This window comes from Prinia subflava, chromosome 13 (assembly GCF_021018805.1).
Source record: "Prinia subflava isolate CZ2003 ecotype Zambia chromosome 13, Cam_Psub_1.2, whole genome shotgun sequence".
In the NCBI taxonomy this organism is placed as follows: Eukaryota; Metazoa; Chordata; class Aves; order Passeriformes; family Cisticolidae; genus Prinia; species Prinia subflava.
In genome coordinates, this window is record NC_086259.1 from 14,968,457 (window position 1) to 14,988,705 (window position 20,249).

Consider the following 20,249-nt stretch of genomic DNA (forward strand, 5'->3'; position numbering starts at 1 on the left):
GCTGAGGGGAGCGGGGCGGGGCCGGAGCGGGCGGCGGGAGCGGGGCCGGGAGCGGGGCCGGGGCGGGGCAGCCATGCCGTACGCCAACCAGCCCACCGTGCGCATCACCGAGCTGACGGACGAGAACGTCAAGTTCATCATAGAGAACACGGACCTGGCGTGAGCACCGCGGCGGGGCGGGGCGGGCGGGCCCGGGAGTGAAGCGGCCCCGGCGGCGGCCCCGTGGGCCTGGCTTCCCCGCCGGTGCGGCCGGGCAGGGTCTCAGGCAAAGCCCCGCAGCAGCAGCCTCGGCCAGGTCTGTGCGGGCCCGCAGCCTCACGCTCCCTCATGCCTAAATACGGGTGTTTCCCTCCCTCAGGGTGGCAAATTCCATTCGAAGAGTGTTCATCGCAGAAGTCCCTATCATAGGTGAGGCCTTACGCTTGCCTGTGGTCGCACACCTCCCCTCTGCTTTTGGCTCTCCTTACCCGTGTTCAGCCAGTTCTGTGCCCTGCAGATGCTGCCTCAGTGTGTCTCTGCAGTCTCTGGAATGTTCTCTGTGCCCTCACAACTGGCTTTTCCCCAGATGAGTGTTTCTCAGTTTGTGACATTCTTTTCTCTGCAGCCATTGACTGGGTCCAGATAGATGCCAACTCCTCCGTGCTCCACGATGAGTTCATTGCACACAGGCTGGGTGAGTGCTGCAGTGGGGAGGAAGACAAGGGTGTGTTGTGGGTGAAATCAGTCCAGAGATGCTGAAGTACCTTTGTCAGGTGCTGTTCCTCCTCCTGTCTTGGCAGGAGGGTTAGGGGTTCTTGCGGTCTCCCTCAGACATTGCTCTGATTTCCTGCTTCTCACAGGTCTCATCCCGCTCACCAGTGATGACATTGTGGATAAGATGCAGTATTCCAGAGTGAGTCAAGCGAAACGCTGTGGGGAGTCATTCTGGGGGTGCTGGGTGTTTGATCTGCTGGGAAGCTCTGGCAGTTTCCTGCATAAGGAACCCATCTGTGTGCCAGGACTGCACGTGTGATGAGTTCTGCCCCGAGTGCTCCGTGGAGTTCACGCTGGACGTTCGCTGCAACGAGGACCAGACTCGGCACGTGACATCCCGCGACCTCATCTCCAACAACCCCCGCGTCATCCCGGTCAGTGCCACCCCCTCTGCATTCCTGCCGAGGCAAACACGTGCAATGCAGACACTCTGAGCGTGTTTCACATCGCCTAAAGCTCCACTTAACCATAATGGAGAGCAAAGCAGGAATATCTGCAGAAGCAGCAGTGCCCCCTCACCTCTGCTGTGTTGGCCTTCCCTTGCTGTGTGATGGGGTGCAAAGCAGTGCGGCCTCATCCTGCACCCCGAGTCCCAAACTCCTTGGCTGCCTGAGGCCTCTGGCTTGCTGGTTCTTGGCTGTCAGCATGGCAGAGTGTGAGGAGCCTGGGCCAGGGCAGTGCTGCCAAACAGCTGCTGTGCAGTCATCTTGGGGAGGGATGGTGGTGCCAAAGTGGGACAGAGGCAAAGGGACTTACAGAGAATGATCTAGTACAGATCCAGATGTCACCACAGCCTGGGCTGCTCCTGTGCCTGGGTAAAGCCCAGCTGGAGCCTGCAGTCTGTTGCTTGCATTTGGCTGAGTGCTCTGAGTGCTGTGTGTCATCTGTGGCAGCTGTGGGAGTGACTTAGGGAACCAAGCAGATGTGCTGTGCTGGAGCACTCATCCAAAGCTGATCTTGTCCCTGATTTTCTTGGTTTTGTTTGGCTGCTGCAGGTGACATCTCGGAGCAGGGACAACGACCCCAATGACTACGTGGAGCAGGATGGTGAGTGGTGGGTCACTGGGAATAAGAGCTGTAGGAGGAAATTAACTGTTCTCTCAGGTTCCTTGAACTCATTCTTCCCTTATTAGCTGGGCAGCTGTAAGACAGTTGTAAATATGACGCTTCTGAGCTGTGGGTGTCACTGCATGAATGGGGGAGCAACTTGTCTTAATGCCATTCAGATTGTCCCAGAATTGAAGTCCTGTATCAGAGGATGCTTCTGTCTCTCCTTGTGAGAGCTCAGAGACAGCAAGGAGGTGAAATGTTGTGTTGTTGGCTGTTCCTTGGTGGCCTGTGCAGCTCCTTCTTACTCAGCTGTTTTGGGGACACAGCTGAGCCCCTCCAAAAATCCAAGCAAACCCTGAATGCTGGTGACACCTTCCCGAGCCCCAAAAATCTGCCTTCACTGCGGTGTGGTCCTGCACACTCATTTCTCCTCTGCAGCCTTCTCAGACAGGCGTGTGCTTTTCCAGACATCCTGATTGTGAAGCTGCGGAAGGGGCAGGAGCTGCGCCTGCGGGCCTATGCCAAGAAGGGCTTTGGCAAGGAGCACGCCAAGTGGAACCCCACGGCCGGCGTGGCCTTCGAGTACGACCCCGACAACGCGCTCAGGCACACGGTGTACCCCAAACCAGAGGAGTGGTATGTGCTGCTGTCTGTCTGCAGGGACTGGGAAGGGTTTTCCAGCAGGCAACAACTTACAATGCAGCCCTGGGGATAATTTGGGTCAGTAGGCGATGGGGAGCATGCCTGCCACATCCCCTTGTGCACACTCTGCTCCTGGGGTTGGCTAGCAAGGCCAGTCACTGGTTTGCAGCTGCACACAAGGTGGACTGGTTTGTGGTCATCTGTTGTCCTCCCTCATGTACCATGACTGCTGGTTTGCCTCACTTTCATGCTGGTTTTCACCACTTATTGCCGATTTTTTTTCCATTCTGTGCAAGTGTTTTGCAGGTCGGAGTGAGGTCTGAGGAAGGAACAGATCCATGTGAGATAGAAGAAGTTGCTAGGAGAGCAAAGGGAGGAAGGTTGGGTTGCAAGTCCCTGAGAGCAGAGACTGGGCAGGGTAGTGAATGTGCTGCTGTAAACACTGATCAGTGGCAGGCTCAGAAACCTGGTGTGGCATACAACAAACAGGGCACCAGGAAATGGTTTTTGAGAAGTGCTAGGCAGAATATATGTCAAAGTTGGAAAAATCCCAAAAGAGAATTAAGATTGGAGCTGCCAGTTCTTGACAATATGTCTGTCTTTTCAAGTTCATCTGACTCCCTGTGAAGACAATACAGAGCCAAAGGCTTTTGCTGTCCAAGGCTAGCTATGATTTTTGGTTTAGTTTTTCATGTTTGTTGCTTTTTGCAGAGCACTGGCATGCAGCTGGACTCTCCAAACAGCTGTCAGGGTCATGGAAACCTCTGCTATGTTTTGGTCATGGGTGGTTCTGCTAGTAACAAGAAATCTCACCTCCATTAACACTTCACCTTTCTCAGTGGTTTGTACAGGCAGAGGGTTTGTTTGAGAAATGCAGTTTTATTTCAGGCAGCTGATTACAGGGTGCTGGTATCAGTGTTTCTGGGCATTGCTGGGGCAGAGGAAGGCCAGCAGGAGACCTTGGTGGGTAGAGGATTTTCTGTGCTGGCTTCTCAGACAGCTCAAGGCTTTGGGTTTTCTTGCATGGCTTAAGTGGTTCCACACAGTCTCTCCAGTGTGGTGCTGTATAACCCAAGGGATGCAGCAGGTAGAAAGATGTGTTTGCCTAAGTGATGCACAAATATTGCAGTGATTTTGGGAGAGGAGTGGAGGTGCAGAACGTTAGGATGGAGCTCCCTGATGCAGCTGATGTCTGTTGTACAGGAAATTTTTTTCCTTCTGGGTCCAAGCCAACTGTGCCTCACAGACTTGAGTGCTGGAGTACTCCAGTGCTTTCCTGGCCCAGTGGGAAGTAAAAAAAAAAAGATAACCCAAGGTCCATTACTCCATGAAAGCATCCAGGTTCCATAAATACAGTCCCTTCAGGAATCAACATCCCTTCACTGTAAGCACCTGCCAGATTGTACCAGTGCAGGTGGATGGAGCCACAGTACAGGGCTTGCTGAGCTTGGGCAGAGCAGGGCTGATCCCCTTCCTGCAGTGCTGCTGGATGACTCTGTGGTGTTACTGAAGAGCCAGAAAGCACAAAGGGGGACTGATCTTATTTCTGTGACTTGATGTTTGATAATCACCCTGGCGTGTGCTGGACGTGAGCCCCAGTGCCCGCTCTCTGGGGCCAAACAGTGCCTGGGCTCTGTGGGGCCAGGCTGGAGCAGGGGCTCTGTGTAACCTCTCCTGCTCTCTGACTGCAGGCCCAAGAGTGAGTACTCAGAGATCGACGACGAGGATGCCCAGGCTCCCTACGACCCCAACGGGAAGCCAGAGAGGTGGGGAGCTGAATGCAGTGCTGCAGCTGGGAGATGGGGTGACTGGCTGGGTGCATCTCATGGGCTGTCATTAGGAGAAGAGTGTCTACACTGTGCTGAAATTGCCAGCCCAATGAGCTGACATTCCCTGAAAAGCAGGGCAGGAGTTGGCATTAAGTAGTGATATACTCAGATGTGGCAGCTTTTCCCCTCTGGGAGATACTAGACAGTTCTCCTGAGCTCATGTTGCCAGGTAGGGTGGTGTACACTCAGTGAGGTGTGAGGCCTGCGAGGGAAATACCCTGGCTTAAGGTGTTTATTCACCTGTGTGTGTCTCATGCTCTGATTGCTGGTGTTATTTGCACTGCAAAAGTGCCTCAGCCAGCCTTAGCCCCTGGCTTGGGGCTGCTGGCTCACAGATCCCAGTGCTGAGCAGAAATCAGTCTCAGAAGTGCTCTTGCAGCCCATGAAGTTGTGAGTGTTGGTGTGGCGGTTGTAGAGGGGCAGCACTGGCTGTTGCCATTTTGGGTGGTAATGATGATGGTGATGGTTTGGATTCCAGGCAGATCTCCCTGCTGTGGGTGTGGATGGGCTGGAATGATGTGCAGTCTGGGTTTGCAGCTCCTTGCAGAGGTGATGGTGACTTAACCCCCTGCCTCGTAACCTCAGGTTTTATTACAACGTGGAGTCCTGCGGTTCTCTGCGCCCTGAGACCATCGTTCTGTCCGCACTGTCCGGCCTCAAGAAGAAACTGAGCGATCTCCAGACACAGCTGAGCCACGAGATCCAGAGCGATGTCCTCACTATCAACTGAGGTGGCCCTTGCCAGAGAGTACTGTGAGCTGTGAGGGATGCCTGGCTGAGACCTGGGGAGAGCCTTTTACCTCCTCATCATCTCCCTCTGCCTTTCCCGGCCCAGCACTTGGTTGGTGACACCTCTTCCCTGATTCTCCTCCCCAGAGAGAGCCATTGTGATGTGTAGGGTAAAGCAGGAGGGGAATCAGTCAGTGAGCATCTTAGCTGAGACAGGCTTTGTCTCCAAGTGATCCTGGAGTTTTGGTTCTGGTGCTGGATTTTGGCCAGGTGGTGTTTGGGATTGGGAAGTGTGTACCTTTGTTACACAACCCTACCTTATTTACATGTCCATTCTTTACTGTGCTGAATAAAGCCTTACTCCCAAATTTTTCTGTCATCCCTGAAAGCTCATCCGAGACTGCTGGAGGAGATGTCACATCATTTACTTCTCTCCAATAGACATTAAGTTAATGAGATCTGCTTTGGAGGGAGCATTGCTGGCTGATGCTGATTGCTGCTTGTGACATTATCTCCTGAGGAGAGCAGCACCCCTCCTGCAGGCAGCCCGTCGTTCATTGATCCAGTGCAGTGTTCAAAGCAGATGTTTTGAGGCTGGGGTGGGCGACGTGCTGCAGAAGGCAGCGCTGCAGGGGAGCCCAGCTGGGGCAGGCAGGCAAAGCTGTACTTACAGAATCCTCTGGAACAGACTGCACCCCTGTGCTGTATAACCCTTTTCTGAGGAGCTGGGGGGCACATGGTCTGTCAGTAATGGCCCTGGCTGATACCTTTCTTTGTGCCCACAGCCTCAGTGTCTGCTGGGCTGGAGTTTGGTACAGGTCCCATGCCCTGACCCCTGTTGCAGTGCTGAAAGCAATGGCCTTTGTCACCCCTCCTCTTCCCCTCCATCACTGCCCAACATGACTTGGGATGAGCTTCTTGGTGACACTTCTCTGGAAAGACCTGCAGCTCTTGTACTGTGGGGGCTGGGAGGGAGGGAGGGGAAGGCCTGTGTGTCCCTGTGCTCATCCTGATGGATGGGGATGGTTCAGGGGGTGGTACTATGGTCACGCTGAGCTGGGGAGAGCAGCCCATGTCAGCATTGTCTTCCCCTCCAGGCAAAAGCTGCTGCAGCCAGGCTGCTGCTTCCATTTCCTCGCCATGGCAGAGCTGGCTGCAGCATGGCTCCCCATGTCTCCATCCCTGGAAGGATCCCTGTGCTGGCTGGCACGGCTTGAGGCTCTTACCTTGAGACCAGTGCTGCCAGGCAGTCATGGCATGGGCAGCTTACCTGGCACAGCTCTGGGAGAGCTGGGAGATTGTGTGCCTTGAAACTCCTTCACCTGGGGCCTTGGAGCCACCACTGGCCTGTCCCATACCTGGAGCAGCTGGAGGTGTGGGTGACAGTGGGGTGCTGGCAATCCTGTTCCACTCAGGGTTGTTTGACAGAGAGTGGCAACTCGCTCCACCCTTCTTTCTCTCCCAGTGGTTTTAGGGCTTCACTTGAAATGTCCTGGCCATAGCTGGAGGCAGAACAAAGCCCTGAGCCAAGCATGCTGCCAGGAACCTCAGGAAATATCCCCCATCAGCATTTTTCTCTCTGGCAGGCACTACTCCCACTTGCGCTTCCCGAGCGCGCTTGGATGGAACAAACAGGAAGGGTGGATGTGGATAAGGGTTGTTTATTCATTGAGCAACTCCTTAAAAAACAGAAAACCCAAACATTTTTGGTAACAAATGTTAAATCTTTTCCAGATGAGGTGTGTAGCCAGGAAAAGAGAGCAAGTTCCACCTCTCACCCCAGGGAGGACACACTGCTGGGCAGTGCTAGGGTCCAGAGCCCCTCCGTGCCCAGCCATGCTGCAAGGAGCAGCCTCTGTCCCCGTGTCCCCTCAGCCACAAGCTACACCACCCTGAAACACAGTATTTACAGACCACAGATTCCCACATCACTACAGTCCCTGTGCCCAACACATGGACCTGGAGCTTTAAAGGGCAGAAATAAAACCACCAAGCATCCAACCCAGACAGAAAGAAGACTCCAAAGAAACACCAAGGTTTGCACGGCAATAAAAAGATAGCCCTTCTAAAGGAGGTCAATAAATAGGAGAACTAGAAAAAATCAATTGCTTTTAAGTTCAGCACATAAAGCCCAGTTCCACCCCCAGTGGGTAAGAAGGGAGTGAGGGCTATGGGAATGCACAGAGGAATGTGGCTCTCTCCCCATCAGCATGGGTTTCTCTGCCCTGGGGCTTCTCATATCCACAAAGCTGCCGCTTGAGAGACAGATGCTACTGGCCAAATCCAGTCCCACGGTTGCCCACTAGCATATAAACCAGGGGCATGGCAGGGGGACACAGCTGTGGGAGGAGTGAGGGGTGTTGGGGTGGGAAAAGCTGGGGAGCTCAGCTCTGTCCAGCTGCTCACCCCAGCCAACCCCCCTGGAAGGAAAACCAGTTTCTCCTGAGACATCTCAATTCTACAGCGAGTGTTCAAATAGATTGAAGAAGTGCAAAAAATCAGCTCAGGGATGGCAGGGTGTCCTCAGGAGCACCCGACTCTTCATGGAGGGGTGGGACCCTGCATCATCAGCCTGGCACAGCTGCATCCTCCAATGCTGCTCCACGGCCGAGTGATGCTCCAGCTTTCCTGCCATGCAGAAAACTCCAAATTTCTTGACCCCCCCATCCTCAAACCTCTCTTCACCTCCCAGATGGATTCCCAAGAGTCAAAAACCTCTGGGCATCTGCCCAAGGGCTCTTCAGCAGCCACAACATTTGCATTCATGTGAGAAGGAAATATCTCTTACAATACGGATATTCAATATATATTTGAAGTCAGTTGAGGCTGAGCCAGCCATCACCTCCACTAACGCCAGACCAGGGCGTGAGCCAGTGCCTGCTTCTGAACGTCCTGGCACCGAGGTGCCCCAGCTCGGTCTGGAGATTCTGAGGGGTGACTGCCTGTGTCCTTGGCACCCCTTGGAGAAGAAAAAGGGGACCCCTGCCACGGTCCCCCCACACCAGCTCACGGGGACGATGTGGGCTCCCTGCTTTCAGGCTTGTCGCTTTTGGAGGACTTTGGCTTCAGCAAGATGAACCTGTTGAGGAGGTCGGTGTCCGAGCTGGCCTGGGCGCCTGCATATGCCTCCCCTGGGGACAAAACAGGGTGGGCTCACCTGGTGGGGAAAGCTCTGGGGGCTGCAGGAGCAGCATCTCCTCGGGGTGGGGTGAGGACACTCACCAGCATAGCTGGAGGATTCAGCCATGTTCTGGGAGCCAGTGATGTGGTGCCAGTAGGCGCTGCGGGGCAGCATGGTCGTGGGCGTGCAGGGGTAGGAGAAGTGCTCAGTGCCCTTGTTCAGCAGCTGCAGTGGATGGGGGGGAGGAGGGTGACACAGGGCCCCCAGAGTCTCCCCCAGCTGTGTCCCCCCTCAGCATGGGCTGGAGCTCACCCTGACGTTCTTCTCCATCTCCAGCAGGACCCTCTTGTGCTGCTCAGCAATGGCCAATGTGGCGCTGTGCACACGCTGGTAGATCTGTTCACCCTCCTGCGTCTGGAAGGTGTAGAGACCTTCTCCTGCATCACACATCCTGTGGGGACAGGCACAGGATGTCACCAAGGTCTTCAAGCCACAGGATGATAAACAAAACCCATCCCAGATGGCAGCTGCCACAGCTTGCCATACTGTTAGAGCTGTGCCTACGTCCCCTTCATTGTGTCGATCTGGGACCAGAACCAGCTTCAAGCCCTGCCTGCCGTGGGCACACTGTACATGCCATGGCCATCACCCCAGCTTCAGGCCTGCCCCGTGGTGATGCCAGCAGTGCCACTGCCTGCAGCACACAGCTGTGACCCCTGTCCTGGCAAGGGTGACATCTCACCGGCCGGCCTCGAAGGTGAAGCGGGTGGCATCACGGCCGTAGCGCCGCAGGGAGCAGAGGGGCCAGGAGACCAGCTTCACCCGCGGGTTGTGCGTGTCCCAGAGGTAGATGTTTTCGTGGGTGATCTGCAGCTTGCACTCGCCATAAACGTCCAGGTTGGGGCAGGGGAGGAGGAACACGTTGAACCGGTCTGGAGAGGGGGAAAAAAAAATAGAAAATAAAATAATCTGCGGGGGGTGCAGCGAGGCGGAGCCCCGGGCGAGCTCCCGCCGCCGCACTCACCCGTCTGCTCGCACTGCACGCCGGGCGCCAGCAGGTCGGGCTCCCCCAGGCTGATGTCGTTCAGGCGGGCGCCCAGGCACTCCACCGACAGCGTCTTGTACCACTCCTCCGCCTCCAGCTCTGCAAGGCACCACGGCAGCCCCTGGGCGACCCTGGCCACGCCGGGGGCCCCACCCAGCACCCCCAGCCCGGCTCCCCTGCGCGCTGCCCCGTACCTGAGTCGCAGGTGAAGGTCCGGGCGGAGTCGTCGGTAAAAACGATGGCCACCGCCTGTCTCTTGGTCTCCTTGGGCAGCCGCGTGATGCATTTGACATTGCTGATCTCGGTGACCTGCAGAGGAGCTGGGGGCTCAACGAGGGCTGCACCCAGACCCCAGCTGCTGCTCCCAGACCCTGTCACCTGCTGCACCGAGACCCTGTTCCCTGCACCCAGACCCTGTTCCCTGCTGCACCCAGACCCTGACACCCCCTGCACCCAGACCCTGACACCCCCTGCACCCAGACCCTGTTCCCTGCTGCTTCCTATCAGTCCCTGTTCCCTGCTGCATCCAGACCCTGACACCCCCTGCATCCAGACCCTGTTCCCTTCTTCCTATCAGTCCCTGACACCTGCAGCACCCAGACCCAGCTGCATCCCCGTCCAGAGCGCATGGGGTGACAGCCACCCAGCGAGTTTAGGCAAGGAAGGACCTGCTGTGGCACGGGTCTGTGGGAGCGGGCAGCACCCCAGCACCCCTCCAGTGCACCCCCTCACCTTGGGGCACCCCCGCAGGCACGCCGACTTCTCATCCGGGTACTTCTCCAGGCGCTGGGGCCCTTTGCTGGAGGATTTGCGGAAGACCAGCCAGCACCGCCGGTAGATCTGCCGGACAGAGAGCGCGGCCGCTGCTCGGTGCAGGTGGCGGTCCCTGTCCCCACCACATCCCCACGTCCCCCCGTCCCCAGCCCCAGGACCCGTGCCTGGTTCTGCTGACCCTGCCGGCCTGGGGACAGGAGATGCTGGGGATAGGGATATGCCGGGGCTGCCATCATCTGCCCCCACCACTCGCCAGTGCTAATTACAGAGCTTAATTAATGAACACAGACAAAGCTCCCAAGGGGACCGCTGTTCTGGCATTTCCCCGTCCCCTCTCCTCCATCCCCTGCCTCTGAGGGTGGTGGGGCCACGGTCCCCAGGCATGTCCCCCCCTCCCCTCGAGCCCGCTCCCTCTTTGTTCTCCCTAATTAGCATGAAATTACCCAGCATGCTCGCTGCTGCCGGCTCCAAGCCATGGAGGTGGGCGACCAAACCCCCTGACCCCCCACCTAGGGATGCTGCACTCCCACACCATCCCAGTTTGCACCCAGCAGCTCCATCCCCTCCCGGTGTGGGGCATGCCCGACGCCAAACTGTGTGCAGGGAAACTGAGGCACGGGGGAAGGGAAGGCTCACAGACATCCCCCAACCCCTGGGTGACCTGGCACAGGTAAAAGGGTGTGACTCGGTGCAGGATTCGGCCGGTGCAGGAGCTGGACCCTTGGGGCCGCTGGCTGATTTGGGCACCAACAAGTGGCATGTCCCTGCCATCCCCCTCTCCTCTGCCACCACAGCCCCCAAAAGCTGCTTATTCCACCCCAAAACAGGGGCACAGATGCCACAAGAGGGATCTGTCCACGTCACCTCACTGGGAAACCAGCACCCCAAACCCATGGATGTCCCCCCCACATCTCCTCATTCCTCAAGATCCCCACTCACCCCCAGCTTCTTGCTCTTCATCCTCACATAGCCCTGCTTGATGATGTCGTTAAAATTCGTCGCCATGGCGATGGCTCGATAGGGTAGGGGAAATTTTGGGAGGGGGGGGGCTGCCTTCACCTTCGCCCCCCCCTCTCCATCCTCTTCCTCGTACCCCTCCTGTCTCACCACCGGCCCAGCTTGGTGCTAGCGGTGTCCCCCATGCTGGCTGGAAAAGAGAAATGACAGATCGACGGGTGACATCTTCCTCGTCCTCCTCCCCCTCCTCCTTGTCGTCCTCCTCCTCCTTCCCCTCCTCCTCCTCCTCCTCCTCTTCCTCCTCCCTTCGTTGCCTGAACCATCCGAGTGGAACAGTCCGGTGTTAACCCCTGCCGGCACGGTAGAGCCAGGGTGGCACAGACAAGTGGCCAGTCCCCTGCCGCCAGCTCCAACATGTGTCCGAGGGGACATCCACACCAGACCTCGCCCACAGGTCTCCACCACCTCTGGCACTCCCCCTCCTTCCTCCCTGGCTGCTCGCTTGGGCAGCAACACGGCCCCGGTGGCACCGGATGGGTTCAGTGGCAGTGGCCAGGCCAGCTGTGGTGCGGGGTGTTTCGGCTGGCACCAGGTGCCAGAGGGACCCCGGCTTCCAACCTGGCACCCCGCGGTGTAACCCAGCCTCCTCCAGCCCACCACGAGCCTGGTCCCTGCTGGTTCCCGCAGCCCCGACCGATGGCACCAGGTTCCTTTCCCAGGTGGAGAAGTCCCAGGTAGAAGGCAGTAACCCAGGAAACAGAATAGGGACATCCCCGGGGATGTTTCCCATGCCAGCGACACCCCGGTCCCCAGCACCCAGGGGAACCCAACTGGGACAGCACCTTGGGGACCGCCCGCTGTCTCCAGAGGGGCCGGGGGCAGCGCTGCCTCTGAGGGGAATATCCCCCCCATTCCCCCACCCTCATCCCCCCACCCCAAGCACATGAACACCCCCAGGGAACTCAGAGATGCTGGGGGGCACCTCCTGCCCTCTACCCCCGACCTGTCACCTGGCGCCCCCCGACCCCTCACCACCCATCACTTCCAGGTCTCCCACCGGGACGTCTCTCCGGGCGTTGTCACCTCCCGGCCCTTTGGCCCCCGACACTTGTCAGCCCAACCTTCGGTCAGGCCCCGTCCTATGTCGCCCCCTCCGCCGGTGCCCGGTCCCCGCCGGTCCCCCCGCCTTACCCGGCCTCCCGGAGCGAGCGGACCCGCCACAGCCTCCGCGTCCTGCGAGCCCCGGAGCCGCTCGGCCCCGCCCCGCCCGGCCCCGCCCCGGTGCCCCCCCGCCACCCCCGGGCTGCCCAACCAGAGCCGCGACCGGCCGCGCTGGAGAGAGGTTTCCACCGTGAGGCTTCCGAGTGAACACCCCGCAGCCACCGACGGGCGGCGGCGGCGGCCTCTTGTCCGTCCCTCGGCTCAGGTGTCACCTCATCCCCGCCCTGCGCCCCACCAAACTGGTTTCCAGGCCTCTCACTAAAACTGCCCCCGGGCAACCCCACCCCCTGGCCTCATTTGTTGGGCCATAAAAATATGAATAATCGCTGGAAATAAAAGGGCATTAAAAAAACCCCATGAGCAGCAAAGAGCTGTGCTTTTAGCCAATCAATTAAAAGGTAGAGCGAGGGGATTAGCTCACCGAAATATTAATTTTTAATAAGGTTGTGTCTGAGCGCTTCCAAAGCCCCCAAGGCCCTGCTCTGGGGGGGCTGGGCTGAAGGGGCTGTGCTGGGGGATCAGCACCCACAGGTGAGCACCTCTGCACCCCTGGGTCAGCACCTCTGCTCCTCCCCAGGGTGAGCACCTCTGGGTGAACAGCTTTCACTGCACAGGCCCAGGGACAGGCTTCACCCCCACACTGGGCTGGTCTCCAGGCATGGGGACAGGGATGCCACAGGGTGACATCCAGGCCCACGCATGGCTGGTGAAGAAATGCCAATTCTTCCCCTCCCACCCTTGCTCCTGTGTGGGGACAGACCAGCAGCTCACACCACCACCAGAGCCTAGGCCCACCTGGGCTCTGTATTTATAATAGAAAATCATATACAAATACATACATATATATAATATATATAAAAAGAAGGTGGGCAGTTTGTGGCTGCCAAGCTTGGTGCCTCTCTCTGCCTGCATCGCCTCCTCCTGGGCTGCTCAGTGATGCTTTGGTGGCCACATCAGTGTTCCAGGAGATGCCAGTGGCAGAAGGGGCACTGTCCAGTACTGTCCAAGAAGCAGTGGGTTTCCAAGTCCAAGGAGCACTCCTGGGCAAATTTCTCCCCACTGCTCCGTGCCTCAGTTTCCGCATCTACACAAGGATCACCACACAGCTGGTTGTCGTGGCGACATGCACGTGAATGCAGAGGACTGATGTGGGACGTCCTGCGGTGGTGGCCCTGCCCCTGGGCTCTAGGGCACCTGTATCTGCAGGTCCTCGTCCTCGTCGGGGTCGCTGGTGCCGTCGCCGGCGTCGTCGGGGCCGAAGCGGGCGCTGCGCATCTTGCCGAAAAGCGGGGCGCTCTGCTGCCGCCGCAGCCTGCAAGGGACGGCTGCTGGGCTGGGGGGGCCAGCACGGCCCTGGGGGGCCCTGAAGCCCAGCCCATTCCCCTGCACCCCTAAAATGACTGCACCCCAGATTCCTTCCTGCAGCCCTCACTACGCGCTGAGCCCCCGCAGCCTGGGGCCAAGACTCCAGCATGGAAGTGGGGAGCTGTGGATGGTGCTCGGCACAAGTGGGGCACCGGCTAAACTCCATGGCTGGACATCACTGTGCTGAGAGCCAGACAGGACTGCAGAGAAGGGAGGTGTCATCCCCTAAATTGAGGAACCCCCAAAAAGCCCAGGAGTACCCATTCCCAGGAACCTGTGGTGGTTTTAGCTTTTTATTTCCCCTTGCGTGAAAATTCATCAAGGAAAATTTATGAATCAGATTTGAAATCCAAAGGCCCAGGATCCAGTGAGATCCAACCAGTCCACTATACTTTACTGGAAAGCATGAATTATTTAGGGTTGAGCGCACAGGGAGTCTGGGGGGGCCATGAATCCTCCATTATGCTTCCATGATTTAATGCAGATGTCCCAATAAAGTAAAGGATGATTATAAACACCCCCCCCCCCAGCGCCTCCTGGAGCCGTGGCATCGATCCCACGGCCATTTCAGCTCTTTACTGCTGGAGAGGCAAAGCAGGGCCGGGGAAGTTTTGAGGGCAAGAAAACTCAGCTCTCACCTCCCCAAACTGGTGTGGGATGCTAGGAGCCTGCCCTGGCCATGGGTACCAGTGGGTGCAACCCTAAGCAGCATAAACCTGGGCTGTGCTGGTCTCTGGGCAGCCCTGTGCTGGTTTAACTGGGAGCTGAATGCCACCCAGCTCAAAGTGGGATGAAGACTGCTCAGAGGATGGCTGTGCCCCTTCTGAGTATGTCGGAGGCACTTTGGCCATGCTTAGCCCGGGGTCCAACCAGGCAGATGCTGGTTGAGGAATGGTGACAAGGAGAACATCATCCCATCCTTGCTGGTCCCTGTGTGGCTCACCCAGCCCCTGCTCACCGTGACTGCAGGTGCTCCAGCTGCACCTGGAAGCTCTCGCTCTGCTCCGTCTGCTCGTCCAGCGACCGCTGCAGCTTCCGCGTCTGGTTGTGGGCCTCATCCAGCTGTGGGGTGGGATGGGATGGGATGGGATGGGATGGGATGGGATGGGATGGGATGGGATGGGATGGGATGGGATGGGATGGGATGGGTTGGGATGGGGTGGGATGGGGTGGGATGGTGCTGTTGGCAGCTGTATAGGGAGCAGAACAGCTCCCTGACCCTCTCTACCAGCAAGAGTTTTCCCACCTCATCCTCAGCTTGGGCCAGCTCCTTCTTCAGCTCCTCCACCCTCAGGCGCAGCTTCTTCACCTCTCCCTCGTGCTGCTCCACGCGGCGATTGGCGTGGGCCAGCTCGGCCATCTTCTCCTGGTACTGCTTCTTCAGCTTGCTGTGGATGTGCTTCAGGTCGGCCAGCTCCTGTGGTGAGCATGGGGAGGGGGCTGAGCATGGGACAGCCACCCCCACCAGGGGTGCCCCTTCCTTCCTCCTCAGGGACCTCTCCCATTGCCCCAGCCCATGACCCAGGAGCTGATGGAGCAAGGATGGGGTCACCACCATCCCTTGAAGGGTGATGGCAAAATTTGGGCTTGAGGGAGTCCTTAGGGAGGCTGAGCCCCACAACAGTCACCCAGGGATGCGGTGGTGGGGGACAGCACCTTGTTCTTCTCGAAGAGCTCAGCCTGGATGGTTTTGAGGTCAGTGTCCAGGGCACTGGCTGTCTGGCGCCGCTTGCGAGCCAGCACCTCCTCCAGGTCCTCGATCTGTGCCCGCAGCTTCTTGTTCTCCCTCTCCAGGTTGAGCTTCTCCGTCTCCAGGCGCTCCCGCCGGCCCCACTCAGCCGCGTTCTCTGCCTGCAGCCGCTCCATCTGGGACAGGGCCGTGAGGTAGCTGGGGGGCAGCAGGAGCCCCTCAACGCTCCCTTTGTCCCCACCCTGGGGTTTGGCCTCACCTCTGCCCGCAGTTCAGCCAGCTTCTTGTCCATGCTGGAGCGAGCACCCAGCTCATCCTCCAGGTCCTCAGAGATGCGCCCCAGCTCATCCTGATGAATCTCCTTCAGGATGTTGAGCTGTGGGGGCACATGGCACCAAAGGGGGCTGTGAACACCCACCTTCCACCTGAACCCTGCCCACAACCATCCACCCAGCCTCTATGCATCAACAGCACTAATGAGGACCCTTAACAAGCAACCTGGAGTAAGGGAAGTGGTTGTAGGCCACCATGTCCATCAGAATGTGCCACCCTCCGAGGGACAGGCAGCTCTGCCCCCAGGCACCTCACTCACCTGCTTCATCACCTCCTGCTTGTTCTTGTTGAGCTCCTCGTACTTGATCTTCCACTGGCTGAGCTCGCCCTCCAGCTTCTCGATGTTCTTGCTGAGTGCCAGCTTGTCCCTGGGGAGAGGCAATGATAGTGACAGACTGCAGGACCCAATGGGACATGCCACCGAAGTGGGGACCAGGCCGGTATCAGCTGGCACCCTGCAAGGATGACGCCCCAAGCACTCACTCCCGCTCCTTGAGCAGCACTTTCTGGGACTCATCCAGCCTCAGCTTCAGGGCGGTGACTTTGGTGGCATCCTCCTCCACGACGCTGACGTCCTCCCAGAGCAGGCGGCTTCGTTCCTGGCGGCTGAAGGAGGCCCGGGGGCCCCGCTGCTCCCAGCCCTCGTCCTGCTTGCTCGTCAAGATGTTTTCCATCAGCTCCAGCTCCTGTGGCACCGTGGGTGGCCCAGCACAGGGTGAGAGGGCTTCCCAGCCCCTACAGCACCCAGCCCTCACCCCATAACCAAGAGCACCTCTCCCTACATTCCCCAGGGGTCCCCTAAGGCTGGTGAAGAAGGACTTGCCCTCCCAGGGGAGCTCCCATACATCACCACACTCTGCTGCTGGCTCCCTGCCATGCTGGAAATTTGGTATCAAAAAATTTAAAACCAATTTATGACACCAATCTCACCCAGGACTGCCACATGGATGACATTCTACCAGGCGCTCTGAGCACACAGTAAATGAGCTGCAGGGGTTTCCAGGGGACAGGGGACCAAGCGTGGAGCCCGTGGGGGATGCTCACATTAGTCTCAGATTTGTCACTTGGCAGCTGTGCTGTCAGGTGAACTGTCACAGCAAGGCACCCTGAGCAGTGACTTCTGTACTGCTCTGAGAGAGGTCTGGCCCTCCCAGTCCTGCCCCATGAGCAATCTCTCCACACTGCTCATCTTTACAGAACAGGAGGTGCACACGGGTAGCAGACAAGAATGAGGATCTCCCCTGTTCCCTCGCCAGCCCTGCTCGCCCGGGGCAGCCCCGCACCCCCACCTTGGCCTTTTGGGGCACCTCAGCCCCCACATCCCGCACAGGCTCCTGCTCGGGGCCGGCGTCCCCCTCTGCTCCGTCCGCGGGCGGGCTGCCGGCGCTGCCTTGCGGCGGCCGCGGGCGCTCGTCCGGCCGGTCGCGGTCGCGGTCGCGGCGCAGGCTGGCCAGCTCCTTGGTGAGGGCCTCCAGGCGGTGCCGCAGCTGCCGCACCTCCTCCCGCGCCCGGTTGCGCTCGGCTCGCACCTTGCTCCACTTCTCCCTCCAGTTGGCCGTGCAGTCCGACCACCACCGCATCGTCTTCTCCATCTGCGCCGCCCGCGCCCGCGCCTCCTCCAGCTCCCGCAGCCGCAGCTCCTCCCGCCCTTCCCAGTCCCCTTCCAGCAGCGCCGGCGGGGGCCCGGGCGAGGGTGTCCCGCTGGGGGGGGACGGGGAGGGCTCGGGGGCCAGCAGGGCCAGGAGAGAGCCCCCCGGCAGCGGCGGGGAGCCGGCCAGGCGCGAGGCCCCGCTTTGGCTCATGGCGGGGCTCCCCTAGGGCATGGCCGTCACCCTCCTGCACCCAGGGACCTGCAGGAGACAGGAGGGGTCAGTGGGGACTGTGGCTGGAGGGAAGGGGTGGCAGGGGCACGGTCCCTGGTTTTGGGGAGCGGCACACTGAGTGACAAGATCCCTGGGATGGACCCTAGGCAGGTCCTCGGTGAGGACTGTGGCAATGTCCCCATCCAGGTCCCCAATACGCAGCCAAGAGATGGCCCGAGCCAAATCCCCAAAGAAGACACCAGCAAGGTCCTCCATGAGGACCACAGCCCACAGCCCAGCCACCGGCATCTGGTCTCGGCTTGGCTCTGCAGGCACCTCTGCCAGCGCGCCACAATGAAGGGAAAATATCTACATGTTACTGGCATGACGTCATCTGCATGAGGTCATCTGATGACATCATCTGTGAGCCGCCAAGCCCATCCCCTGTGCTGGAGCTGGGGTACTCAGCTGCACCCCAGCAGCTCCAGCGAGGTTACAGCCCGGACCCGGCGCCAGCAAAGCAGGAACAGCTCCGGAAGGAGCGCCGGGGCTGCTGGATCGGCGTGGCGTGGCAGCTGGACGTGCTCTCCGATGATGCCACAACAAAGGGCCGGTGCTGAGTGTCCCCATCCCAGCACGGACCTCACATCCAGGCACAGACCTCACATCCCGTCCTGGATCTCACATGCCGGTGCGGCCAGGCAGGCAAACCGCCCCAGGAAACCTCAATGGGAGGCTGCTGTGCGTCCTAATGGGATAAGTACAGGCTCCAGCCGCGGCTGGCCGCAGCCCCGGCAGGTTTTTGGGACGGTGCAGCCCAGACCTGCTACCAAATCCGGCTGGGCTGGGAGAGCCAGTGCTGGAGCAGCGGGAGCAGAAGCCGATGGCAGTTCTGAGATTTGCATGGGGGAAAGAACTAACATTTTCTGGTGATACTTGCTGAAATTGTGAAGTTTTGCTAAAACTCAGCAGCAAGCCCAGGCCCGTGCTCTCTGGGCTGCTCCTGGAGGAATCCCAGGCATCGCAGGACACGGCACAGGCAGCGCCCACGGGAGCACAGATGGTGTACAGGCACCCACGCAAACCCCACGGGAGTACAGAGAACCGGCAACCACACAGCGCCCACGGGGAGCCCGCGTGGATCCAGGGCACCCCTGGAACACCCACGGGGAGCACGTGTGGAGCACGAACATCCACGGGACACCCGCGGGAAGCGCGCGTGGCTCACGGACACCCCCGGAACACGCTCGGGAAGCACGCGTGGGTCACCGGCAAGCGCGGATCGCGCCCCCCACCCGCGGGCTCCCGGCGGGGGCGGCCCCGTCCGCCCCCCGCGCCTCCGCATTGGCGCCGGGCTCTGCCACTCACCCGCCGCGGCCCGGGCGGCGGGAGCCCCGCATTCCTCCGCTCCCGCGGAATTCCTCCCGGTCCGGCCGAGAGGCTCCGCTCGGCCCGGCCCCGCCCGGTTCGCCACGGCCCCGCCCGCCCCGCCGCGGCCCGGCCCGGCCCGGCGCGGCCCCTCCCTCGCCAAAGTTTCTCGCAAGTTTCCCGGTGCCGCCGCCCGCCCGCCCGCCCAGCCCAGCCCAGCCCAGCCCGGCCCGGCCCGGCCCGGCTCGGCCCGGTCCCTCACCCGGCGCTGTCGGCGCGGCGGTGCGGGCGGCCCTCGCGGGCCGGGGCGCTGCGGCCGAGTCTCCTCCTCCTCCTCCTCGCCCTCCTCCTCCTCCCCCCGCGCCGCTCCCGCCCCCCGCCCGCGCCCGGGGGCCGGTCCCGGGCCGCGCTGCGTGTCCTGCCCGGGCGGGGGCCGCCCCGGGGGGCTCCGGTGCCGGGGGCTGCGGCAGCGCTGCCCACGCGTGCCGGGCTGGGGACTCGCGTGTGCCCGGGAGGGGACCGTGCCCGGGCGGGGACCGTGCCCGTGGCTGCTGCCGGGCTGCACACACGTGTCTGCCCCGGGCTGGGTGCCCGGGTGGGACGCGGCGGGGGACACGGCGCCCCGCGGGTGCATCTGCATCCCCACACACACTCGTACTGGCTCCCTCCTGGCCAAGCGGCAAAACCCCAACCACCATTTTGCCCCTCTCTTTCTCTTAGATGGATGCTGTTCAGATTAAAAAAAAAAAAAAAAAATTGGGAAATACTAGCGGCCAAGAGGATTTGTGTTCTGCGGGACGTGGAATCGATGCCATGGGACACCAACACCTTTTTCACCTCCAGGATGGAGCGAAGCAGGGAAAACCAAATGAAATCAAAGCAAAACTGCAAAGCTCTTGCGGGTTCTTTCCAAGATCAGATTTTTTTTTTTTCCTGCTGGAAACAACCCCAAAAAGCTGGAGGCGAGGGATGCTTTGCTCTCCTACGCCCCTATCCCAGTGTCTTGTGCCAGGGGAATCGGCGCCGTCTCCTGCAGCCGGTGAAGCGATTTTGCAGGCGGTTTGGCCAGAGCTGCGGGTGCGTGGTTGTGGCTTTAACCCGCTCCCGGCACTAAAACCGGCTAAGTTTTTTTCCAAGCGTGTCTTTACTGTTTGCTTGGACATACGTGTCTTGGTGACACCAGCAGGCTCGAGGATGCATTGCAGCAGCCTGGGATTTATGGGGTTTACCCTTGCAAAAGTCAAATCTCCTTGGTCTGGGCCACATCACCTAAAGATGTGGCCAGTGACCCATTTCTGTGGTCCAGGCATCACTGTCCTGGTGCCCTTCTCCTCTAGTTCTGGTTTCCAGCCTGGCCATGGCCAGCAGGCCCCCTTAATTCTGTTCCCACTGAACCCTCATTTGGGATAGTTCAGACTGAAGCAGATGGTTGCCCTTCATCATGAGACCTAGAAATAAATGTTGCACAAGTGGCTGCAGGTGCTGGGCAAGCACAGCGTGGCACTGCTGCCCCACAGTGAGCACTGGTGTGGCTGAGCCATCCCTGCTCCCCACACCTCTGCACATGGCC

General features: G+C 59.6%; 3 protein-coding genes across 5 annotated transcripts; 1 reads left to right on the top strand and 2 right to left on the bottom strand.

The window, feature by feature from the left end:
* Positions 1-3: 3 nt before the first annotated feature.
* Positions 4-5,371, top strand: POLR2C (RNA polymerase II subunit C). Its single transcript, XM_063410328.1, has 9 exons — positions 4-159; positions 359-408; positions 605-673; positions 840-892; positions 999-1,127; positions 1,749-1,800; positions 2,271-2,439; positions 4,137-4,211; positions 4,860-5,371. Exons 1-9 carry the CDS (start codon positions 74-76, stop codon positions 5,002-5,004), a joined length of 828 nt encoding a protein of 275 aa, XP_063266398.1. The 5' UTR covers positions 4-73; the 3' UTR covers positions 5,005-5,371.
* A 1,277-nt stretch (positions 5,372-6,648) lies between these two features.
* Positions 6,649-12,186, bottom strand: DOK4 (docking protein 4). 2 transcript variants are annotated; one of them, XM_063410840.1, is made up of 9 exons: positions 12,092-12,186; positions 10,883-11,090; positions 9,902-10,009; positions 9,364-9,478; positions 9,149-9,268; positions 8,867-9,056; positions 8,437-8,575; positions 8,226-8,349; positions 6,649-8,082 (listed from the first exon to the last, which is right to left on the bottom strand). In XM_063410840.1, exons 2-9 carry the CDS (start codon positions 10,946-10,948, stop codon positions 8,069-8,071), a joined length of 876 nt encoding a protein of 291 aa, XP_063266910.1. In that variant the 5' UTR covers positions 10,949-11,090; positions 12,092-12,186; the 3' UTR covers positions 6,649-8,068. The 2 variants fall into 2 exon arrangements, with proteins under 2 accessions (XP_063266910.1, XP_063266909.1); XM_063410839.1 differs by having other exon boundaries at positions 6,649-8,134.
* Positions 12,187-12,898: 712 nt separating this feature from the next.
* On the bottom strand, positions 12,899-19,073 carry CCDC102A (coiled-coil domain containing 102A). 2 transcript variants are annotated; one of them, XM_063410685.1, is made up of 9 exons: positions 18,942-19,073; positions 16,799-17,359; positions 15,993-16,195; positions 15,769-15,877; positions 15,436-15,552; positions 15,143-15,352; positions 14,733-14,903; positions 14,445-14,548; positions 12,899-13,433 (listed from the first exon to the last, which is right to left on the bottom strand). In XM_063410685.1, the coding sequence occupies exons 2-9, from the start codon at positions 17,309-17,311 to the stop codon at positions 13,307-13,309; spliced, it is 1,554 nt and encodes a 517-aa protein (XP_063266755.1). In that variant the 5' UTR covers positions 17,312-17,359; positions 18,942-19,073; the 3' UTR covers positions 12,899-13,306. The 2 variants fall into 2 exon arrangements, with proteins under 2 accessions (XP_063266755.1, XP_063266756.1); XM_063410686.1 differs by lacking the exon at positions 18,942-19,073 and adding an exon at positions 18,680-18,848.
* Positions 19,074-20,249: the final 1,176 nt, after the last annotated feature.

Bases quoted from the DNA above. Each gene is read 5' to 3' on its own strand.
- CCDC102A (XM_063410685.1), bottom strand. From the start codon at position 17,311: ATGAGCCAAAGCGGGGCCTCGCGCCTGGCCGGCTCCCCGCCGCTGCCG. The intron at 15,878-15,992 runs GTGAGTGCTTGG...GCCTCTCCCCAG, and splicing joins GTGCTGCTCAAGGAGCGGGA to GGACAAGCTGGCACTCAGCA. The intron at 15,553-15,768 runs GTGAGTGAGGTG...GTGCCCCCACAG, and splicing joins AGCAGGAGGTGATGAAGCAG to CTCAACATCCTGAAGGAGAT.
- DOK4 (XM_063410839.1), bottom strand. From the start codon at position 10,948: ATGGCGACGAATTTTAACGACATCATCAAGCAGGGCTATGTGAGGATG. The intron at 9,479-9,901 runs GTGAGGGGGTGC...GCTCCTCTGCAG, and splicing joins GCCTGCGGGGGTGCCCCAAG to GTCACCGAGATCAGCAATGT. The intron at 9,057-9,148 runs GTGAGTGCGGCG...CCCCCTCTCCAG, and splicing joins CGTGCAGTGCGAGCAGACGG to ACCGGTTCAACGTGTTCCTC.
- POLR2C (XM_063410328.1), top strand. From the start codon at position 74: ATGCCGTACGCCAACCAGCCCACCGTGCGCATCACCGAGCTGACGGAC. The intron at 2,440-4,136 runs GTATGTGCTGCT...CTCTGACTGCAG, and splicing joins TACCCCAAACCAGAGGAGTG to GCCCAAGAGTGAGTACTCAG. The intron at 4,212-4,859 runs GTGGGGAGCTGA...TCGTAACCTCAG, and splicing joins CCCAACGGGAAGCCAGAGAG to GTTTTATTACAACGTGGAGT.